The sequence below is a fragment of the Somniosus microcephalus genome, chromosome 4, assembly GCF_052327205.1.
Source record: "Somniosus microcephalus isolate GS21.2 chromosome 4, FLI_Smic_1.0, whole genome shotgun sequence".
NCBI classification, from domain to species: Eukaryota; Metazoa; Chordata; class Chondrichthyes; order Squaliformes; family Somniosidae; genus Somniosus; species Somniosus microcephalus.
This window is the reverse complement of record NC_140990.1, coordinates 154,660,315-154,683,666: the sequence shown is the minus strand read 5'-3', so window position 1 is coordinate 154,683,666 and position 23,352 is coordinate 154,660,315. Positions and strand designations below refer to the sequence as shown.

Genomic DNA, 23,352 nt, shown 5'->3' with positions numbered 1-23,352 from the left:
ATTGCAACAGTAACACATGTATACTAGCCCATTTGGTGGAATTATTACCCAAAGTAGAAAGATGGAATTGCTCTGCTGTCTGTCCTGCAAGCAGATCAGTAGTTACTCCTCCCTTGCAGCCTCTCTGCTGCTTTACTGGTTTCTGCCAATTTTTAAAAAGCCACTCTTGGATGACTAGTAGAGATCAAAGAAATGCATCAACACCAAGGTGTTAGTTATCTCCTAACATTTCTGACAAATGGACCATTATTTATGATCTCTTCAAAACAACAGTCCATCCTGCATTTAAAACGCCTCTTGACTGCCACCTCAGCTTGGGACTGGTCAGTGTAGAGGTCATTTACCAGGATCTTTTTGTGGTGGTGGAGCCTCTGTCCAGATCTCCTGCTGCTGACTCTACGAAGTGCATCACATACTTAGCACAAAGTAACTATCATTTGCCATCAAATTAATTGGACACATGTTTGATTCAGGTGGGCAACATGGCCTCTAGATGTGGCCAGTCCTTTGAGGATCTTTCCGGGAACAGTCTCTATCACTGATGTTGGTTCTGCATGCATCTGTTTAAAATATTAAAAACCGTGCATCTGTGCACTTTGTACTAATTTTTACCATAATTAATTCGTCTAATTTAATTTACAATGGATGAGGAAAGACCAATAGGAAGAAAGATTTAAAAAATTGGGGCTGTTTTCATTAGAAGAAATTAAGGGGTGATTTGATAGAGATGTTTAAAATTATGAGTTGATAGAAACAGACTGCTGCCTGTGATTGAAGGTCAAGAACAAGGGGACAGGGTATAAGATTAAATGTAAGAGATGAAGGACAGAGCTCAGAGGAAAGTTTTTTTTTAATACAGGTTTGTGAGGTTGTGGAATGTAATACCAGTTGGTGCTTGAAGCAAAGACTACGTCATCATTTAATAGGTTAGAAAAGGAAAGGGGAATAAAGGTGGGCATGTGGGATTGGGACTACTGCTTGTCTGCAGGACAAACAGCAAAATGGATTGATTAAACTGAATTCCATGCTGCAATGTCTATGTAAATCTATTCTATGTAATGTAAATGAGAAAGACAGAGTCAGAGATAGAAATACAGACTTGCATTTATATAGCGCCTTTCACGACCACCAGACCTCCCAAAGCGCTTTACAGCCAATGAAATACTTTTTGAAGTGTAATCACTGTTGTAATGTAGGTTTGCAGACCAAAAATGTACAAGTATTGGAGATTATTGGTTGAATACAGTAAGTAAGCAGTGCAGGAATAATGCAGAAGAATTTGGTATCTCTCGAACTCCATCGAGTAGATGGATATAATTTATCTTCATCACCCAGGGACAATTTTAAACAGCACTTTGCTGGAGTTGCCCCAGCATCCTTTTAATTTGCTGGTGGCTCTATATTGACCAGGTTAGGTTTTGTTTTCTGTGAAATTTAGCTTCCCTTCCAGGCACAGTATAGTCCATTCCCCTCCTTCTACACAAACAGGCAGAGGATTGAACCTTTACCTCAGTGTTCGTAGAGGTGATATAATGTTTGATACCTACACTCACTGGCAAACACCAAGTATAGTGTAATACAACATTTATTCGTGCATTCTAATTCTAAGAATGTGATTAACACAAATACATATTCCATTCCAGTACAATGCGCAAATATATCACTCAATACATTAGTCATACATATAATGCAAATTAGTAAATCAGATTCACTGTAATTTCCATTTTCTCATTCCCATTTCTTCCAAAGCACTGAATCGGAGAGCAGATTTAACTGCTGTCACCATCTACCTCTGGGGCCTACACTTTTGGGTCAGGTACTTCATGGTCCAACACCCGGTTGCCTTAGGGCTGGCACTTACCCTCTAATGTTGGGGCCGACGATGTAGAGTGCTCATTTGTGAAGACTGATGCAAGGTCCCAGCTTTGTTTGATGGTGATATGGGTCAGTGAGTCAAGTAAAAATGCACAAGAATGTCCTAAACATCAGCTAACAGGACAAAATGGCTCAGTTTTGGTACCTTCTTTAGTGATACAAGAGTGATGGCATGGAAACAGACAATACTGTGCGTACTGGGGGCAATGGAGGGGCTCGCAGAAAAAGGATGCTTACTTTACATCTCACCTGTGTTTGATGCTGACACCAAGAACTGAGAGTCTGATTCCCAGCATTGAAGGTACCACAAATTTGATTTGTAGTTTATAGCCCAACCAGGAGAGTACAAGCTATCTTTAACTTTGTGAGCTCAGGAGCAGTATATTGTTCACCTTAGGCATATTATATTATCAAATATTTTATACATATAAGATTACATTTCAGTTAATGGGGCACAAGCCAAAATAATAGTAAACTTGTCACGCTTCATGATTTTTTTTCTTCATGGGAAGGATTTGGAAATGTGCTGTTTAACTATTGTGTTTAAACAAAGCCAATTTGCACAGTTTAAAAAAATATCACAGGCTGCAGGCACTGAAGATGTCTATTAAAGCCAGCTGGTCCAATTTACAGAATATCACAGCTCACTGTCTATTTCAAACTGATACAGCAAATGGCCAGTTGTCTCATCCCAAGCCCATTGAGTTAACCCACACCTGGGGGCGGGGGCAAGGAGGCCACTTTTACTGACAGTCCAACTGGTGAATCACTGATTGGGGAATGGTGGCACCTTTCCACTGGCTGGATCCAGAAAAGAGACACATGGGCAGTCAGGCAGCCAGTTAGACGCCGGGTTTATCATGTGTAAACTCACTCTTCTCAAGCTGGATCAGAAGATTGATCAGGAAAAGTTATGGGAACCTACTGCTAGGGACAGTACGGTGTATTTTATTTTTATTATTATTGTTCTTGAGGAGGTTAGTTGAATCAAAGTGAGATTTGATTACTTATTCTGTAAATTTGCTTGCTATCTGTAAACTAACATAACTTAATGATTCAGATCTGGTCACATGAAAGATACAATATTCAGTTAAAATCACAAGTGAGTCCGAGTGTTACACCTGGGTCGTTCTATCATTTAGTTACATTCTTTACCAACATGCCTGCCTCTAGTCAGATGCCCTAGTTATGGCAACATGCAAAGGTCATCGCCACCCTGAAACCAGGGAAATCAGATGATCTAAAATCTTGTTCACATGCAATTGAGCACCATGTGAATCTTCAACAGGAGTGCTGAAACCAATACAGACACTCTGGCTCCCTGTCCTCACACCATCTTGCCTTATCAGAAGAGAAGCAGCAATAATCAGAGAATACAACCGGGTCCAAGCAAACTCAGATCTGCCAATTATTGAAGGTCTTCAGAAGCTCTCAAGATGCTGCCTTAAGTCCAGGAATTCCCTCTAGTTATCAGCTGAAACTCTCAAAACCCAAGAGAATATCTAAGGCAGACCTGAAACTTATAAAAATAAGCCCACAGAAACCCATGGGTTTGTTGTTCTCACAATACTTTGTTCAGAACCAGATTAGTCCCAAGTGGGGATCACCTTGGCAACAAAAGGATTACCCTTCCTCATGCAATGGGCCACCATCAGGTGATTTTTCCCCTTCTCCCTGCTATACCAACTAGAGATGGATGACAGGCAGAAATACTAGTTACACAGACTTTCATGAGCTTGGGATGAGTTTCATCCAGCAGTATTTACAGGTACGAAATAACCACTGTCACTTTACAGCAATGTGTTCAAAGAATGGACATGCCACCAGTTGCCAAAATACCCAAGGTTAGTACTGTAAACTTTAAGTGGAGGCTTTCCTGAAGGCCAGCAGTATCATCACTACTACACACTGAACCTCTAGCTAATCTAAACCAACCCTTACATAGGTGATCCCCATGAAATAGAAACTCTGGAAGCTGCTGTGGTTACATCTGAATATATATTTGGGTCAAGAGGTCTTTTCTGTATAGGATAATGGGGTTAGCAGCACTTAGAGTCAGGGGTTCAGTGAACCAAGTCTTCCTCGGTTACAAATAGCTATTAACTCCTCCATCTTGTGAATGAAGGGTACACAGAGACAAGATGCACAGGAAATGTATCTGGCAAGTGATCAATATAAGGCAGTGCTTACACCAAGGTGTCTCTGTATCAGGATGAAACAATCGTGAACCTGCTGGAGGCCAGATTCACTTCCAGTGATTGGGTCAATCAGGTTGTTTCACAGGTTCTAACTGCAGTAAGTTGCATATTGACAGAAGCAATAAAGAAGTGTATTCATCATCGATGAGGACATTTTTTCATGTTGCTAATCATACAGGGAGATCGATAAACTCGATGCCTTTTGATGACATTCGTTGCATTAAACAAAGGGACGATCACAGTTGGCAGATCTTTTCACTGCCGCACATTTGACGGGGAAGATTCCAAAAAGCTGGCATGTAATGGTGTGGAAAACCATCAAATAATACTGCTCAAGATCACTCCTCTCCACAACTCGCCAATTAATGGAGAGGGTTTCATGGGCCTGTCTCACCCCTATCTTTGAAGCTTTTGTGGCAAAGGAACAGGCTGGTTTCAGACCAGGACAAAGTTGCTGATTATTATCCACTGGTCCCCACCTGCAACCTGCACAAATGTAACATTAGCAAAGGCAGGCTTGAGCTCGGGTGTGATTCTTCCATTTCCCCCCGCACCGTGTGAAAACACTTACATGTGCATCACATGCAAGATCATCTCACTGTACAATATTTTGGGACATGGAGAAACTCTCTGGCCACTGGCCAGCTCTTTAACACTCTTCAATCTGGCTTGAGGCTGCCTAATGCTGGCAGTTAAATATTTACACATTCTGAGTTCTTGACCTGCTTGTTTAGTTAATTATTTCAGAGTCAGGGAGCATCTTCCCGCAAAAGAGAATGGAGCAGAAATTCAAACTAGAAAGAGAGGTGGTAGACGTGTTCTATCATTGCAAGAAGTAGCCGCGTCTGCATGTGGAGGTACAGCTTACTGTATGTGAAAGTGCCTCTTGAATGAGCACAAAACTCTCAGGATTAAATGCCTCAAACTAAGTATTGCTAGATGATTCCAGTTTTAAATGCCAGTGCACTGACCTGCACCCATTTGTTGCCTAGTCTCACATTAACCCTTAGGCACTTGGGTAAATTGTTAAGACATCAAATATTAATTGCTTAATGCAATACATCACTGTTCTGGTGCTGCCTGTTTGGTCCTGCTGTGCAATTTCAACCAAGCACAGGCTCTCTTGGCTTCTCCAATTAAGGTTTCTTTTAAAAGAGTCAACTACAATACATTAGTTCCATTTAAGGATCTCAGAAGTTGGGGAAGTGAATTCCAAGGCAGACAGCAAAGTACAATGCTGTATCCACATGTGGACACACACAGCTTGCTTAGACCCCGCTTCCAGTTCTATTCTTGCAAATTCATGATTAAGTATAAATTTCTCATAAAACAGCATATTCCAAACCATATCCTTATTGGCCTCTATCATGGGGAGCCTCTTCTCCCTCTCCTCCTCCAGAACTGCTATCACCCATTTGTCATGAGAAAGGAATAGGGCTTGAGCATATTAAGCAGACTGGAGAGGAGTCAAAGATACATATGGGCTGCCTTAGCTGCTGTAGTTGACTGAACTTTTTCACCCAAAAGGACAATGAGTTACCATGGACAATGTAAATCAGCATAAGAGACAGCTGTGTGCATTTCAGGAGAGGAAAGGAGAGGGATATGGTGGAAAGGCAGATAGAATTGATCTCTCAAAGGGATGGGCTTCTTGGACCCAATTGCCTTTTCTTGTTCCTAAAAATGGTTATATTCTTACACAACTGAATTTGTCACATAGGCACACACTGATCTATAACCCAATTAGGGAACATGTACACACCTGACCATCTCCCACATTATTAAAAGTTAACCTGACAGCTAAACTACTGTTTTCTGTATTCTACCAGCAAAGGTGGGCTATCTGAACACATTTATCAGCTCTTGTATCCTCAGAGTTTGAGCTTGCTAGTCTGTGCACTGCTAGGATAAAGGCTTGTGAATCGCCCCAGAGTCCATATGGGGAAGATGTTTCTGTAGGAGGTATAGCTGATCGCGCAGGTTTTATTGAATACACCAGCAATGTTCTCCTGTGGGAAAATGAGAAAAACAAAAAAAAGAGTCAAAATGACAAGCCCCCAGGACAGAAAGAAAATCATTTAAAATACCACAAGAATATTGTAAACAGTCCTCCAGATAGCAGTGATAAAGTAGCAGGATACATAAACTTGGAGATCAGAGAAGGTGGTTTCAAAAACACAGCAGGTATAATGGGAGACTTTACTTTTGACATAGACTGGGAGACGCAGAACAGCTCAAGTCCCAAAGGCAGCGAATTTCTTGAGTGTATTAGGGACAGTTTTCTGGAATAATATGTTCTTGGAACGAACAAGAGAACCGTCCATCTTAGATTTGATAATGAGCAGTGAGCCTGAACTAGTCAATAATCTAACGGTAAGGGAACACCTAGCTAACAGTGAGCATACTATGATAGAATTTGATATTGGGTTTGAGAGGGAGAGGGTGAGTCACAAACCAAGGTTTTAAATTTAGGTGAGGCAGGAATTGACCACAGTAGGCTGGACAGAACGATTAATGGATAAAACTAGGGATGAACAGTGGGACATGTTCAAAGAACTATCTGATAGAATACAAGACCTGTACATACCCCTAAAGGCAAGAGCTCTAAATGTGTAATTGAACAACCTTGGTCAACAAGGGAAGTGAGAGATGGTATGAACCTAAAAGAAGCTGCATATACAAAGGCAAAACTGGTAGAGATTCCCTGGACTGGGAGAGATACAAAGAACACCAAAAGGATAAAGATAGTAGGAGAAGCCGCAAAAGGGAATACGAGAAAAAACGTGCGCGGGATATCAAGGACAACAACACAGGATTTTTCAGGTATATTAAGAGCAAGACGGTGGCTAAGAGTAATGTGGGCCCCTTAAAGACAGATGCAGTTGACATTGTAATTGGAAATAAGAAAATGGCAGACTTACTAAATAGCTATTTTGTATCAGTCTTCACAGTAGAGGATGAGGATAAAGTACCAGAGATATGAGGAAAAGTAAAAATAAATCAAGGGGAGGGACTAACCAGATTTAATACAAATTTTTAAAAAATGGAGAAACTAATGTTATTAAAGATAGATAAATCTCCAGGACCTGATGGTTTCCACCCCAGGATATTAAAAGTAGGTGAGGAAATTGTTGATGCTTTAGTCATAATCTTCCAAAACTCTCAATTCAGGAATTGTCCCCTTAGATTGGAAAATTGCCAAAGTCACTCCATTATTTAAGAAGGGTAAAAAAGATAAACTAGGAAATTATAGGCCTACGAGTTTAACATCAGTTGTGGGGAAGTTACTTGGGTCTATTATTAGGGACAGACTGACTGAGCACTTGGACAAACATGAGCTGATCATGGATTTATAAAGGGTAATGCATGTCTGAGGAACCTAGTTGAATTTTTTGAGGAGTTAACTAATGTGGTAGCTGAGGGAGTGTCTATGGATGTTATTTATATGGACTTCCAGTCAGTATTTGACAAGGTTTCACATAAGAGACTGTAAACAAAAATGAGAGCGCATGGATTGGAGGCAACTTATTGACATGGGTAGAGAATTGATTAGAAGGTAGGAGACAGAGTAGGGATAATGGGCATGTACTCAAATTGGCAGGATGTGACTAGTGGTGTCGTGCCCCCAGGGGTCTGTACTGAGGCCTCAGCTTTTCACTATATTTATAAATGACTCGGATGAAGGAATAGAGAGCTGTATATCTAAGTTTGCTGATGACACCAAGTTAGGTGGCACAGTAAATAGCGTAGATGGAAGTAGAAAGTTGCAAAGGGACATTGATAGATTCAGTGAGTGGGCAGAACCGTGGCTGGGGAAGTGTGGGAATTGTGAGGCCATCCACTTTGGATCCAAGAGAGATAGATCAGAGTATTCTCTAAATGGTGAGAAGCTGGGAATGGGGATGAGAGAGATTTAGGGGTCCAAGTGCACAAAGCATTAAAAACTAGTGCACAGGGACAAAAGATAATGAAAAAGGCTAGAATACAGAGGGGTGGAAGTGATGCTCCAGCTGTACAGAGCTCTGGTTAGACCCCATCTGGACACTGCGTTCAGTTCTGGGCACCGCACCTCAGGGAGGAGATCTTGGAGGGGGAGCAGCGCAGATTCACCAGATACCGGGGCTAAAATTATGAGGAAAGGTTGATTAACTTGGTGTGTATTCCTTTGAATATAGAAGATTAAGGGGTGATCTAATTGAAGTGTTTAAGATGATTAAAGGAGTTGATCGGGTAGATAGAGACTATTTCCTCTGGTGAGGGAGTCCAGAACAAGGGGGCATAACCTTAAAATTAGAGCCAGGCCGTTCAGGGGTGATGTTGGGAAGCACTTCTTCACACAAAGGGTAGTGGAAATCCGGAACTCTCACCCCAAAAAGCTGTTGAGGCTGGGACAATTGCAAATTTCAAAACCGAGACTTATAGAATTTTGTTAGGCAAGGGTTACGGAACCAAGGTGGGTAGATGGAGTTAAGATACAGATCATACATGATCAAACTGAATGGCTGAACAGGCTTGAGGGGCTGAATGGCCTCCACCTGTTCCTGATAGAGACTGCAAATTTATTATGAAATTTATGAAATATTCACATCTTCCCCATAATTCCAATATTGGTAGCTGTGAACAATGGCTTGCTTATGACTAGTGACCTTTGCTGACTTTAAGACAACCATGATTTGGAAGCTGCCAAGTCCTGCTTTATTACAATGTTAACATTTCCCCTCAGGGAAATCTTGAAAAACCTAGAGGCAACCTATGATGTACCACAGTTGCAGTAGGAGACTTTGGTCCCTCCAGAGTGTGGGTGTACCAACTGGGCCATATCCAGCCTGAAAGTCCCAGCCATCTTGGCCCACAAAGCCTAGGCAACTCAGGTCCATTTCCACTTTTATTTCCCACTCGCTGGTTTGTTGTGTTTGAATGTTGTAAGCCTGTGAGTTTAGAAAGAGCTGCTCTTAATGCTGTAGTTTAGTGGATAAATCTTGTATCAGAACAGATATATAAGCAGCTTGAGGTATGCGGAGATTAATGGGAGCAAGGATTTCATCATCAGATGCTGCCGACGAGGCTCTATGGCACGTATTTAAGAAGCTCACAAAGAACAGCTTCAAAACTCATGCTCCACAAGGATAAAAGAATACAAGAGCTTCAGAAAATAAGAAAGCACAGAACAAGACAGACCATTTTTTTTTGCATGTTTAAATAAAAATATAATTACACAGTGTCCTTTAATACACAGGGTTAGAACATAAGAAATAGGAGTAGGCCATTTGGCCCTTCGAGTCTGCTCCGCCATTCAATAAGATCATGGCTGATCTTCTGCCTCAACTCCATTCACTGGCCCTATCGCCATATCCCTTGATGCCCTTACTAGTCAGAAATCTATCGACTTCTGTTTTGAATATACCCAATGACTGAGCCTCCACAGCCCTCTGGGGTAGAGAATTCCAAAGATTCACCACCTTCTGAAGAAATGTTTTTCTCATCTCAGTCCTGAATGGCCTACCCTTCATCGTGAGGCTGTGGCCCCTGGTTCTAGACTCCCCAGCCAAGGGAAACATTCTCCCAGCATCCACCCTATCAAGCCCTGTAACAATTTTGTATGCTTCAATGAGATCCCCTCTCATTCTTCTGAATTCAAGAGAATACAGGCCTAGTTTACTCAATCTCTTCTCATACGACAGTCCCGCCATCCCAGGAATCAATCTAGTGAACCTTCGTTGCACTCCCTCTATGGCAAGTATATCCTTCCTAAGGTAAGGAAACCAAAATTGTACACAGTACTCCAGGTGTGGTCTCACCAAGGCCCTATATAATTGGAGTAAGACTTCTTTACTCCTGTATTCAAATCCTCTTGTAATGAAGGCCAGCATACCATTTGCCTTCCTAATGGCTTGCTGCACCTGCACATTCACTTTCAGTGACTCATGTACAAGGACACCCAGGTCCCTTTGAGCATCTGCATTCCCCAATCTTTCACCATCTTTCTGTTTTTTCTACCAAAGTGGATAACTTCACATTTATCCACATTATATTCCATCTGCCATGTTCTCGCCCACTCACTGAGCCTGTCGAGATCCCCCTGAAGCCTCTTCACATCCTCTTCGCAACTGACACTGCCACCTAGCTTTGTATCATCAGCAAATTTGGAAATGTTACATTTAGCCCCCTCATCCAAATCATTGATATAGATTGTGAATAGCTGGGGGCCAAGCACCGATCCTTGCGGTACCCCACTAGTCACAGCCTGCCATCCTGAAAAAGCCCCGTTTATCCCTACTCTTTGTTTTCTGTCTGTTAACCAATTCTCAATCCATGCTAGTATATTACCCCCAATTCCATGTGCCATAATTTTGTTCATCAACCTCTTGTGTGGGACCTTATCGAAAGCCTTCTGAAAATCCAAATACACATCTACCGGTTCCCTTTTGTCTACTCCACTAGTTACATCCTCAAAGAACTCCAATAGGTTTGTTAAACAGGATTTTCCCTTTCATAAATCCATGTTGACTCTGCCCAATCTTACTATTAGTTTCTAAGTGCCCAGTTATTGCATCCTTTATAATAGATTCTAGCATTTTCCCAACTACTGATGTGAGGCTAACAGGTCTGTAGTTCCCCATTTTCTCTATCCCTACTTTCTTAAATAGCGGGTTACATTTGCTATCCTCCAATCTGCAGAAACCATTCCAGAATCTATAGAATTTTGGAAGATGACAACCAATGCCTAATGTCCTCAGTAAGTCCCAAAGCACTTTATAGCCAATTAGTTACTTTTGAAGTACAGGTCATTGTTATGCAAGCAACCATGACAGCCAACTTATGCACAAACAGTAACCAGTTTTTGGTGGTGTTGGTTAGCTCACCGACCAACCCACACTGGAACGAGCTTAAATGAGGAAGAGCAGAGTACAGCGAGAGGACATTTCTGAATGTGCTATGTGAGGACAGCCCAATGTTAAAATAACTTGAAATTTCCCTGATGGGTCAGTGGGTAAAGACACCACTCAGTGTAGTGTTGAGACAAAAAGAGCAGACGCTCCCAGGCTCGATTGCCCGTCCCAATGGCCACCTCTTTCAAAACCCTAGGATATAGGTCAGCCGGTCCTTGGGATTTATCGACTTTTAGTCCGATTAATTTTGCTAGTACTTTTTTTTTTTTACTAATAATTTCTTTAAGTTCCTCATTTTCGCCACACCCTTGGTTTTCTCGTATTTCTGGGAGGTTTTTTGTGTCCGTGAAGATAGAAACAAAGTATTTATTTAATTTCTCTGCCATTTCCTCATTCCCCATTATAAATTCTCCCATCTGACTGTAAAGGACCTACATTTATCTTCGCCAGTCTTTTCCTTTTCACATACCTATAGAAGCTTTTACAATCCGTTTTTATATTTTTCGCTAGTTTGTGCTCATATTCCATTTCCCCTTTCTTTATCAATTTCTTGGTCCCCCTTTGCTGATTTCTAAAAAGATCCCAATCCTCAGGCTGACCGCTTTTTCTGGTTAAATGATGTACAGTTGGAGATGAACTCAATGGCATGCAAAACATTAAGAAACCCTGCCATTTGAAAGAAGTCACTCACCTGAGGCCAATCCCCATTTGGCAGTTGTTTATCAATCAGGACCTTAATCCCTCGCTCTATTGCCCGTGTGCCAGGGTACCTGTACAGAATTGCCGAGGAGGGGGGCAGAGAAACAGAAGGGAGGGGAAATAAAGAGAAGAGGATAAAACAAAGTTAAAATGCAGTTCTCACTCAGCTGAGCCAGAAAGATGCAGCATGCACACAATGGGAGGCTGGACTAGAGTAACCCAAAGGCAACTCTTACGCCGCAGAGTTTTGGCAATGTACTGTGGAAGTCACCATATCATTGCATGTGCTGTAAAGAAGTACTTGGTGCACTGACTAATTACAATAAATTATTGAAGCCAGAGTATCATGAGGCAAATAACAAATACAACGATCTGATTATATATTAAGATACTGGTTTCTAAAATGCGCATCTCAGCTGTAATGATAATACAGCCTACGTCCAGACTAAAGGCCGTTGCACAAAGATCATATAGCCCCATTGCTCAGCATCCTTGTTATCCAGCTAATATTTTAAAAACTATCGCCATTACAAAGCATCAATATATAGAGTGTGCTGAGTCTAGGTCAAAATGATCACAGACATATGACTGGATCTGTCCTAACTGTGTCTTATTTCAGGTGGTAATTTCTGACAGAGATCAAAATGGATGGTTGTTCCATAGTTCAAGGAAGTTAATTTCCATGATTAATGGGATATTGTTAAGGGTATTTGGCATTGTGATAAAAAGGAAGAAAAGGTTTTATAAATAAATGTAACAATGGACTCCTGTCTCACCTTGCCGCCATTAATCCTAATACTGCCCAACATGTATTGTGAACCTGGGACTTTGCACTCTGCACATATTTCCTTTGCTCGCATGATTCAAAATCTTCACCCCAGCCTCCATCTTCCATCTGCTTGGACAGCAGGAACTCACAGGCTCGGGTCACCGCTCTGCACGCAGCACTTGGTGAGAGACAAAACTCAAATTTAGAAATGGTATTCAGGGCCAGAACGGCAATCACACAAGATAGGATTTCTGACCATATAAACTAACGTGTTTATTTGATGTCTGGGATTTTAACAATACCGTGCGATGTCAATAAAGCTATTTTTGCCAGAAATATCCAGGTAAGGGAGCTACAACATAATCTCAATTGCTGCTTGTCACAACATGCCTTCTTCTCCACCATCAGTGTAATCAGGAGCCACACACACAGTAAATGCTCCATAGTGTCACTTAGTGCTATGGGGTGCAATACTGCAATATTTCTACATTGGTATGACTGTGGGTTCTGTAGTGATCAATAACATGTCATTCTGTGGTGGACACTAGGTGGAGCAGTAGAGCTGTATATAGCTGTATGTATAAAACTACACTACCCAGCTATACATACATTAAGACTACATTACCCATGAGGCTAGGCTACCCACAAGGCTGCAGTCAAGATGGCAGCCTGCACACAGGAGCACACATGCAGCATCTCTACAGATACTGTACCTAGAGAACGTGTACTGAATAAATGACTAGCTAGAAGCTAGCTGTGTTCATAATAAGAATGTCTATTTATTAATGAACATAACATGGTACCAGGGTGGTGAAGATCTGCTGAAAATTGTGAAAAGCAACATGGAAAATTTGAAGCCACCAGAGCGTTTGAATCTCGAGGGAAATGTCGACTACAATTGGCGGATTTTTAAACAACAATTCGAACTCTACATTGCAGCCATCGGATTCGGTACGAAGCCAGACGCAAGGAAGATAGCGTTGCTGCTTACGGTTGCAGGCCCACAGGCGATAGAGGTATTTAATACATTTGTATTTAATCCAGCGGAGAACAGAGAAAAATTAGAAGATGTGCTAAAAAAATTTGATGCACATTGCTCTCCCAAAAAGAATGAGAAGAATGAAAGATACATCTTCCGTTCTCGGACACAGCAACAAAATGAGACTTTTGTTAGCTTTATAACTGATCTGAAACTGAAAGCACAGACATGTAATTTCTCTGAGCTCAAAGCATCCATGATTCGTGACCAGATTGTGTTTGGTATTCATGATGAAAAAGTCAGGGAACGTCTGTTGAGAGAAACCGAACTAACATTGGAAAATGCTGTGACAATATGCAAAGCCAGCGAGCTAGCTCGAAATCACGCGAAGACTTTCAGTGAAATCAATAAGAACATAAGAAATAGGAGCAGGAGTAGGCCAATCGGCCCCTCGAACCTGCTCCACCATTCAATAAGATCATGGCTGATCTGATCCTAACCTCAAATCTTCTATCACTGTGCATCCACCCGAACCCATGTGATCTCCTGGGAGAGGCGAAAAATGATGCGAATGTAATGAGTGATAATGCTGCTGTCGGTGCTGTGTCCTACAAGGGGAAGAAACGTGGGCAGAACAGAAATGAAAAGCAATCGGAGAATGAAATTTTTAATTGTAAACGCTGTGGTTACAAACACCAGTTAAGACAATGCCCAGCCTTTGGAAAAATGTGCACAAAGTGTAATGGAAAGAATCACTTTGCCAAACAATGCTTTTCAAAAGTACAAACTAAGAAAGGGCAACGAGTTAATGTGATTGAGGACACTGATGTAAGTGAGACATTTTTTGTAGGAATGGTGTCATGTGACGATATCAAAAAAGATACAGAAAATGTGCAGCCCTCAGAAATAGACAATGCTGAACATAAAGTTAATGCAGTAAAAGAGGACAAATGGATGATCCCACTGCAGATAAATGGAGCATTGGTTACATTGAAACTGGACACTGGGGCAAAAGCAAACTTAATCAGTATGAGTGACATTAACAATATGAAAGAAAAGCCCAAAATACAGAAAAAGTCAGTACTACTGAAGGACTATAATGGACAGAAAATAGATAGCTTAGGTGTATGCAGACTTAAAGTGACAGTCAAAGACAAAGTGCATCATCTCATGTTTTCTGTTGTAGCTGAAAGGCTTGATTCACTACTGGGTGACAAAGCTTGTGAGGACTTAGAACTGGTCAAAAGAGTTTACCGTATAAACTGTGCCATAAGCAGACCAGATGACTCAGGTGATGAAGCAGAGAGCCCATCAAGGATGAAAAGGCCAAAGGGTATCCATGTCTTCAAAAAGCCTAGTTTCTCCAAGAAGAAAGAAAAAGACTTCAAGGTCAAAGAGAAGCCAAAGGAAGAAAAGCACAAAGAGGAAAAACACAAGGAGAAAAAGTCCAAAGATATAACCGCAGCAGATGTTGTTAAGCAGTGGAAAGAGAAAAAGAAAAAGAAGAAGCCTGCACCAGAGCAGGAAGCAGTTCCGGTGGATACTCCTTCTTCCCTCAGGACAATCTTTGGTTTTCCATTAGCCGAGGCTGCTGAGAGGACTATGCTGTATGATGGGATCCAGCTGCCAGCAGTTTTTCGAGAGTGCATTGACTACATTGAGAGTTATGGCATGAAGAGTGAAGGAAACACTGAAACCCTCTCCAAGCAAAGATCGCAAGGAGACCTCGATCTATACAAGAGCAGATTGATGACAATGCCGCAACTGCATCTTGTCATTCACCGCCAGAACAATCTCATGAAGACACATCAGACTTACCCGTGTTGAGAAGATCCACACGTGAAGTAAAAGAGCCTGATAGACTTAATCTTTGAGTACAATGTAAAGCTTTGAAAATGTGTTGACTGTTTTGAAAATGTTTATGTTTATAGAGCACTAACAAAAGTGTTACTGATATTATCTTTATTGTTTTCTTGAAAGTTGAGTGATATTGATTTGGTTAAACCTCCAAAGAAAGGGGGATGTAGTGATCAATAACATGTCATTCTGTGGTGGACACTAGGTGGAGCAGTAGAGCTGTATATAGCTGTATGTATAAAACTACACTACCCAGCTATACATACATTAAGACTACATTACCCATGAGGCTAGGCTACCCACAAGGCAGCAGTCAAGATGGCAGCCTGCACACAGGAGCACACATGCAGCATCTCTACAGATACTGTACCTAGAGAACATGTACTGAATAAATGACTAGCTAGAAGCTAGCTGTGTTCATAATAAGAATGTCTATTTATTAATGAACATAACAGGTTCCACTTCATGTAATTTATATTTTCCTCAGATAAAGTTCCCAAGGCAGTGATTATGTCGGTACCAGGGATCTTTCCACAAATAATTTAAGATACGGTTTTTGCACCACTGCTGTAGGGAGTGCTTTTGCAGGGTTTCAGGAACACAACAGCCCATTCTTCACCCTCAATTTTCTCCAATATGATTTTTGTGCTGCATTGCAAATTAATCTAAAAATAAATGGTGGTGCTGGAACCTTGAGTGTTTTCCATGAACAAGAAATTTTGGGCTAAAAATTTAATAGCCACGGAAAACAGGTGCCGGGGATCGCGATGTGCGATTAACCCACGCCCGTTTAAAGTAATGCAGGCTGCGTGCTGCCTGCTAATTTAAATCATAGTGGCACACAGCCCAGCGCTAAACGTGCTGCTGAGTGGCTGCCCGCACAGCAGGGGGCCCAAGTTCGTGCGAAGCTAGCACCAATTAAAGCTAGCCTGCACCTCTTAAAGGGGAGGTGCAGTTTGACGACACCAGGTTGCAAAAGGGAGTTTCACCTGGGAAACATACAGGCCAGAGGGCTCCAAGGTTCACAGACGCAGCACTGGAGGCCTTAGTACAGGAGGTGGAGAGAAGAGAGGTCCTGTTTCCACGGGGGGGCCCTCCAGACAGACACTGAAGGCAGCGGGAGCAGATAGCCACGGAGGTCAATGCTAGCAGTGTTGCCCTGAGGACCTTGATGCAGTGCCAGAAGTTCAATGACCTAACAGGAGTGGTCAAGGTCACTGAATTCATCTTCAAATGCCATATACCACAAACTGCACCACTAGCCTCACACACTGCTCAATTCACCACACCCCCGTTACTCACCTACCAACAATTTCTATCAATCACGACTCATACCTCATTATTCATAGATTCACCTCACCCTCACACACTTACCCCTGCTGCAAGCCTCACACCCACATCTCACAGCTTGCACACACTGTCAGTTATTCAACCATGACAGGCACATCACCCAAACACATTGACACACTTCCCTTTCGCTTGCGGGACAAGGTGGCACGCAACCATAGGCAACAGCAGCTAGCCGGAGAGGGACAAGCGCGCCTCCATATCCTGACCCCACTCGAGGAGACGGTGCTCACCATAATTGGAGTGGCTGTGACTGAAACTGTGGTCAGCGGCAGCGCTGAAACCATTGAACATGACGGTATGCTCATATCTAATCCTCCTTCTCACATCCCACTTCTCACATCCCACTTCCCCCTCATCCCACAATCTCGTGACTCACAAGCTGCAGATGGTGTAAGCATGCACTTCTTGCTTCCCCCCAATCCCCCTCACCGTAACCCTACCCTTGCATCTTTCTCATTTCAGAGACCCAAGAAATCCAACCTGACCAGGCAGTGGTGTAGGAGGAAGAGGGAGAGTAATGAAGAAGAAACACCATCACTCGATCCGAAACTCGCAGCCACCAGCTCAGATAATGGCACTGTGCAGACTTGAGGGTAGCTTAGAGGTGGGATCTGCATGTGGCATGAGTGGGCCGCAGCAGGGCCGGGGGGAAAAGATAGCGCAGGTGCCAGTTCCCCGGAGGGCGAGGTCGCGCACAAGTTCTGCTGCACAGGACTCAGATGAAGACTTTGATGGGGCGGCCTACAGAAGAACGCTGGTGGGTCTGCACAATGAAATGTTTGGAGCATTGGCAGGCCTGCCAGAAAGCCTGAGTGCAATGTCAAGGAGCATGGAGGATTCCAGCTCCAACCCTGCACAGGGCTTTGCTCAGAATTTGGAGCCCATCCTTTCTAGCGTATAAGAGATGGGTAGATCCATTAGCGCACTTGTGGACCCAACCATCATGCAGCGTTTGATAGCCGAAGTCTCGGCTTCCATTGCAGCACAAGCAGAAGCCACCCAAAGTCAGTGTTGCAATGGAAGCTCAGATTGAAGTCCTGCAAGCTCAGCTTGATGCCATGCAAGCACAGACTGCTGCCATCATGCCTGGGTTTACCTGTGTTGAAAGGGGCTTGCAGGGTGTCCCAGCAGTCCAGCAATCCGTCCTCCAACAGATTACTAGGATTGCTGAGGATCCACCCCAGGGGAGTTGCAGTGGCTCAGGATGACAGCATACCTACTCCCAACCACTGCCATTCCACGCTGTTGCCAGTCAGCAAGCTAGCCCAGACTTCAACTGCCCATGCCGAGGTGGTGCAGTCCAAAGCCGGGCCTACTAGGCCCAGAGCTGCTCAAGATCATCCTGCAAGTCCATCTGAAATCCTCCCCACTGAAAATCAGCAGCCTTCCACCAGCCATGCTGCAGCCACTGGGGTAGCACTGCGTAGGATCATTAGGACAGGCAAAGGCACACGCAAGACTGGCACTAAGAGAATGCACAAGAGTGATTAGCTGACTTTTGAATGAAATATTGTAATGGTTTGATTCATAAAATTGGTCTGGAATGTTTGTCTTGTGGAGGCTTTTATTGCAACACTGTGGCCAAGAGAACGCTCTTATGGTCAGTAACAGAGGGAAGGCAAGGACTATTTAAAGAAGAACATAAGAAATAGGAGCAGGTGTAGGCCATTCGGCCCTTTGAGCCTGCTCCGCCATTCAATAAGATCATGTCGATCTTCTACCTCAACTCCACTTTCCCACACTAATCCCCATATTCCTTGGTTCCCTTAGTATCCAAAAATCTTATCAATCACTGTCTTGAATATACTCAATGACTGAGCATCCACAATTCACAACCCTTTGAGTGAAGAAATATCTCATCTCAGTCCTAAATGGTCGACCCCTTATTCTGAGACTGTGACCCCTAGTTCTAGACTCCCCAGCCAGGGGAAACATCCTCCCAGCATCTCTCCTCATAAGAAAATACTTCCCCACCCCCCCCTCCAAATCCCCCCCATCCCAGGAATCAATCTAGTGAACCAGACCTTCATTGAAGTCCTCTGGAGTAGGACTTCCAGTGCAGAAGCTGGTCCTCATGGCCCCCCTGAAGTGCAGCATGGTGCTGTCAAGCCACTTGCTAGCTCTGAAGTGGGGCTGACCCAGGAGAGGGATGTTGGTGGCAGACAACAAGGAAGTGGGGGCTCCTCTCCAAGCGCTCACACGACCATGCCACTGCAAAGCCCTCGGTCAGAGCCCCACCAGAGTCCTCACCCAACTGAGATGGGCGTCTCAACCCCTGCACAGCCGCAGGAGCAGCAGACTGTTGCCGAGCCCTCACAGGTTCGCAACCCAACGGCCGCCAAAGGTATCGAGACAGGAGCAGCAAGAAAGTGAGCAAGGGGCCTCCACATCTGCTGAAGCCACAGGGGAAGCACCACGTAGGAGCACGCGCAAGAGGAAGATAAAGCACAAGTAGTCACAAGGGTAATCACTTGGGTGTTCTGTTGTATTGATTTTTGACAAGCCAGCCTTGAATTGTTATGATAAACAGATTTGATGGCAAACTGTTGAAGTTGTGGCCTGTGTCATTTCGCAAATGAGACTTCCACATTGAGGGCTTAGGGCGACTTGCAATTGTCAGTATGGTGGTCAGTGATAAGAATCCGCAGGTTCTTGTCCATTGTCGATGCTCTGGTAAGAAGGTGCAAAGTAAAAGTGTTTGATTGTGCAGACTAAGCAAATCTGGCCAACATGAGTGCACCCCTTGCATCCCGGGCAGCAATGTGGTCGTGCACTGGCGCCTTCTGGCCTGTGCTGCTTCAGGTGGGTGAGCAGCAGCTTGGCGCTCCTTTTGTTGCTACTGCTGTTGTTCAGGCTTCTGCTGCTGCCGCGGCTGGTCTTCGTCCAAATCTGATGTCCAGGAGGAAAGAAATTAAATGGTTCCCATGCTTCTGGTATATGCCTCAGTTGAGGAAGCGCTCAGTCAAGGTGGGGAGAGGGGTTTCCCAGGAGCTCACACTGGAGATGGGTGTCAGGCTCCAAACTTCCACAACAATGAGTAGGCCTGTTAAAGTTCCCCCAGACCTGAGACAGCAAAGTTCTGCCACTTGCAAATGATCATTGGTGAAAGCTCCTTTTTAATGGTGGAGCTGCATCTGTTAGTAAGCAATCCACTTGAGGTCGCCAGGATTAACTGGCGTGTTCCAGAGGAGACGTGCAGGACGGGCCTCTCAAAATGGGATTATATAGAGGCAATTAACTGGTTGTTAGGGGCCTTAAGGGCCTATCCTGCCTCTTGGAGGCAGGATGGAAACGGGGTCTGAAACCACGAATGCGGGAAAATTGCTGAGGCGGGATCGGACCCACCCGCCAGTTTTTGTGATTTTGACAACTCGCACGCCTCCAAAACCTGCCGCCTCGGGCCTGGTAAAATCGAGACCAAAGCATTTGTTTAATGTTTAATTTTGGTGAATGTGGAATTGGGGTTCTGTTCACTGGTAACAGTCAATAAGTCGATTACGCACAGCCTGGGCAGAAAGGGGCTGTCTGGGTTGCCTCCTCCCTTCCGTTTCCTCTTCTTCTGCTTCCTCCTCCTCAGCTGGTCGCCGTATGACTGGTGGCAAGGGCTGTGCCCTCATGATGGCGAGGTTATGGAGCATGCAGCAGACCACGACGAATCTTGAGACGCACTCTGGTGAGTACAGCAGAGCGGCCCAGGCATCGGAAACGTTGTTTAAGGACGCCAATGGTCTGCTGATTCCATGTGGCAGCATGGCTTTTGTTATATGTAAGCGGGCCACGTGTCCGTGCGTTTTGCAGCCGAGTCATGAGCCAGGTGGTCAGCAGATAAGCCTTTGTCGCCCAGTAGCCACCCTCTGGTTTGTCGAAGTGGTTCAAATGCTGATGGTACAGCGGATTGCCACAGAATGAAGGCATCATGGCCGCTGCCATTGATTTGCATGATTCGCTGAGTATGGTCACACACCAGCTGGACACTGAGTGGCTATAATCCCTTCCGGTTGCTGTACATCTCCGAATTGAGATGCAGCGCCCGCAAAGCGACGTGTGCAGTTAATGGCACCCTGCACCATGGGGAAGCCTGCTCTCCTGGCGAAGCCGCATGCTCGCTCCCCCTGCATCTCTCTGGCAAGAGAGAATGAAATGTATTCACCTCTCTTTGCATAGAGTCTCACTCACCTCCCTTATACAGGAGTGGACGGTGAACTGGGAGATGTTACAGATGTTGTCCGCTCCAGCCTGGAAGAAGCCTGACATGAAGAAGTTCAAGGCCACGGTCACCTTTACAGCCACCGGCATCGCCGTCCTTGCCCTGGACTGAGGCGGCAGGTCTGCCTGCAGCAGGTGGAAGATTTTAATGAGCACTTCATTAGTAAAAAGGAGATGTCGCACACACTGTTTGTCGCTGAGGCTGAGGTAGGAAAATTGCTCCCTGAAGATCCTGGGTGGATATGGCCTCGTGCCGAGAGCCCTTCTCCTCCTCCTCCTCCTGCCTCTTCAGCAGCTTGTCCTCCTCTGCGTCACCTCTGCTCATTTTCACGGTTATGCTGCAGGCCAAGGGGGATACAAACTACTGCATCCATGTTGGAGCAGACCCCTTTGCAAGTCAGTAGCAAGTCCTTGAGCACGTGCCACACCACTCCTTCTAGGCTTTAAGCAACTTTAAAGAAGTCTAGGAAGTACCAAACACTTCTAAAAACTTAGCAACAGCTAGTAGAAATCAATCAGCAACTAACCTGTAAGTAGGTGATGACCAATGTTCCCTTTAAGCTGTGCGGCTGCGCAGCAGTCTGGACCTTCCATGCAGCCGGCTCACCGGCTTTTGAATGGGAAAAACTGTACAGGCACGGTGTGTTGAATGGGCTGCGCGCATCCCAAAAAAATTGAAGGGAATATTGGCGATGACCCTTTAAATAGCGCTGTGGGGGTTCCTTCCTGCTGTTAAACGCATGTTCAGCTGTGCGAGGTTAAGAGAGGGTGTTAGCTCCAATGTTGAGGTCGAAAATGGCAGCGCTGGCATCAAATCAGTCACACATGCTGACTGACGTCACGAACTGCATACCCTGCATAGTTTCGGCGCAAGCTCCCAGCGCTGACGCTAATGCCATCACCAAAACGGTGTCTGGCGCGGCCCACACCAGAAGTGTGCGTGCGCTGCTCGGACGCCATTTTTGAGCCAAACAACAGGCGCTACGCAACCGAATTTTTTTAGCCCTTTATCTCAGTGAAATACTTACATTTGCTGAAAAAATTCAAAATCTGACAAAGATTGAGTACAAACATAGAAACATAGAAGATAGGAGCAGGAGTAGGCCATTCGGCCCTTCGAGCCTGCTCCGCCATTCAACGAGATCATGGCTGATCATCCAAACCCTAGCACCCGGTCACAAATTGCTAAGTTTGAAGAAAAAGTAGTTTTCCACGAATAAAAAGGGATGAGATTGTGCTGGTACTCAGGCCTGAGTCCCATAGTGGTACCCCAAGAGACACTAAGAATTTATAATGCATTTCCCAGTGTATTCTCTCCCGTCAAGAACAGCTCTGTTTTTGTAATACACACACAAAGTGTAATTCAATCTAGTTGTATTGCAGCTCATGTGTCACACATTCAACATACCTGCAGGATTTATCATTTGGAGACTATAGTTTATATGCCTTTTTAAAAGGGGAAAGGAGAAAGTACAAGGTTGCGGCTTAGCCTTAATCCTTGTGGTTTATGATTCTCTATGAATACCAACTATATATTAAGCTGCAGAGGATTTTGCACATAGTAACTTAGGAACTGCACTCGCTCACCCTTTCTGATACGTGTGCCCCATGCAGGCAAAAGCCTCCAGGCCAAACCAGGTCCCATAGGTGAAACACACCCCCCAGCACCTGTGAAAAAAGGTACAACTTGTATTTATACAGCACCTTTAATGAGCTCAGGACATCCCAAAGCATTTTACAGCCAATGACACGTGTGCTTTTTGAAGTGTAGGCACTGTTGTAATGTAGGGAAATGCAGCAGTCCATTTGCGCACAGCAAGGTTCCACAAACAGCAATGAGATAAACGACTAGATAACTTTTTTTTTTTTTAAAGTGACCGTGCTCGAAATATAAATGTTGGCCACAACACCACGTGAACTCCCCTGCTCTTCTTTGAATAATGCCGTGGGATCTTTTATGTCCATCTGCAAAGGCAGACAGGATCTCAGTTTAATTTCTCATCCAAAAGACGGCATCTCTGACAGTGTAGCACTCCCTTAACATTTCACTGAAGTGTCACCTAGATTATGTTATCAAAAAATATAATGAAATTTAATTTGGTTGGAAGAATGAGGAGAGGCTACATAAACTAAATGGTACAATTTTAAAGGGGTGCAGGAACAGAGAGACCTGTGCGTTCACATATACAAATCTTTGAAGGTGGCTGGATAAGTTGAGGAGACTGTTAAAAAAGCATACGGAATCTTGCTTTTGTAAATAGAGTACAAAAGCAAGGAAGTTATGCTAAACCTTTATAAATCACTGGTTCAGCTCTAGCTGGAGTATTGTGGCCAATTCTGGTCACCACACTTTAGGAAGGATGTCAAAGCCTTGGAGAGGGTGCAGAGGAGATTTACTAGAATGGTACCAGGAATGAGGGACTTCATTTACATGGTGATACTAGAGAAGCTGGGGTTGTTCTCCTTAGAACAGAGAAGGTTAAGGGGAGATTTAATAGATGTGTTCAAACTTATGAAGGGTTTTGATAG

The 23,352-nt window shown here is 44.0% G+C and overlaps 1 protein-coding gene across 3 annotated transcripts in view; it reads right to left on the bottom strand.

Moving 5' to 3' along the window:
- Positions 1 to 1,086: 1,086 nt before the first annotated feature.
- lss (lanosterol synthase (2,3-oxidosqualene-lanosterol cyclase)) overlaps positions 1,087 to 23,352 on the bottom strand; it is a 117,671-nt gene continuing 95,405 nt past the window's right edge. For 2 of the 3 annotated variants that reach the window (XM_085985362.1, XM_085985363.1), the window contains 4 exons: positions 22,411 to 22,491; positions 12,439 to 12,609; positions 11,655 to 11,733; positions 1,087 to 6,082 (listed from right to left, as the gene is read on the bottom strand). In XM_085985362.1, coding sequence (XP_085841488.1) covers positions 5,945 to 6,082; positions 11,655 to 11,733; positions 12,439 to 12,609; positions 22,411 to 22,491 — 469 coding nt within the window. In that variant the 3' untranslated portion in view covers positions 1,087 to 5,944. The remainder of the gene's footprint in view (positions 6,083 to 11,654; positions 11,734 to 12,438; positions 12,610 to 22,410; positions 22,492 to 23,352) is intronic. The other variant, XM_085985364.1, reaches the window with a different exon arrangement.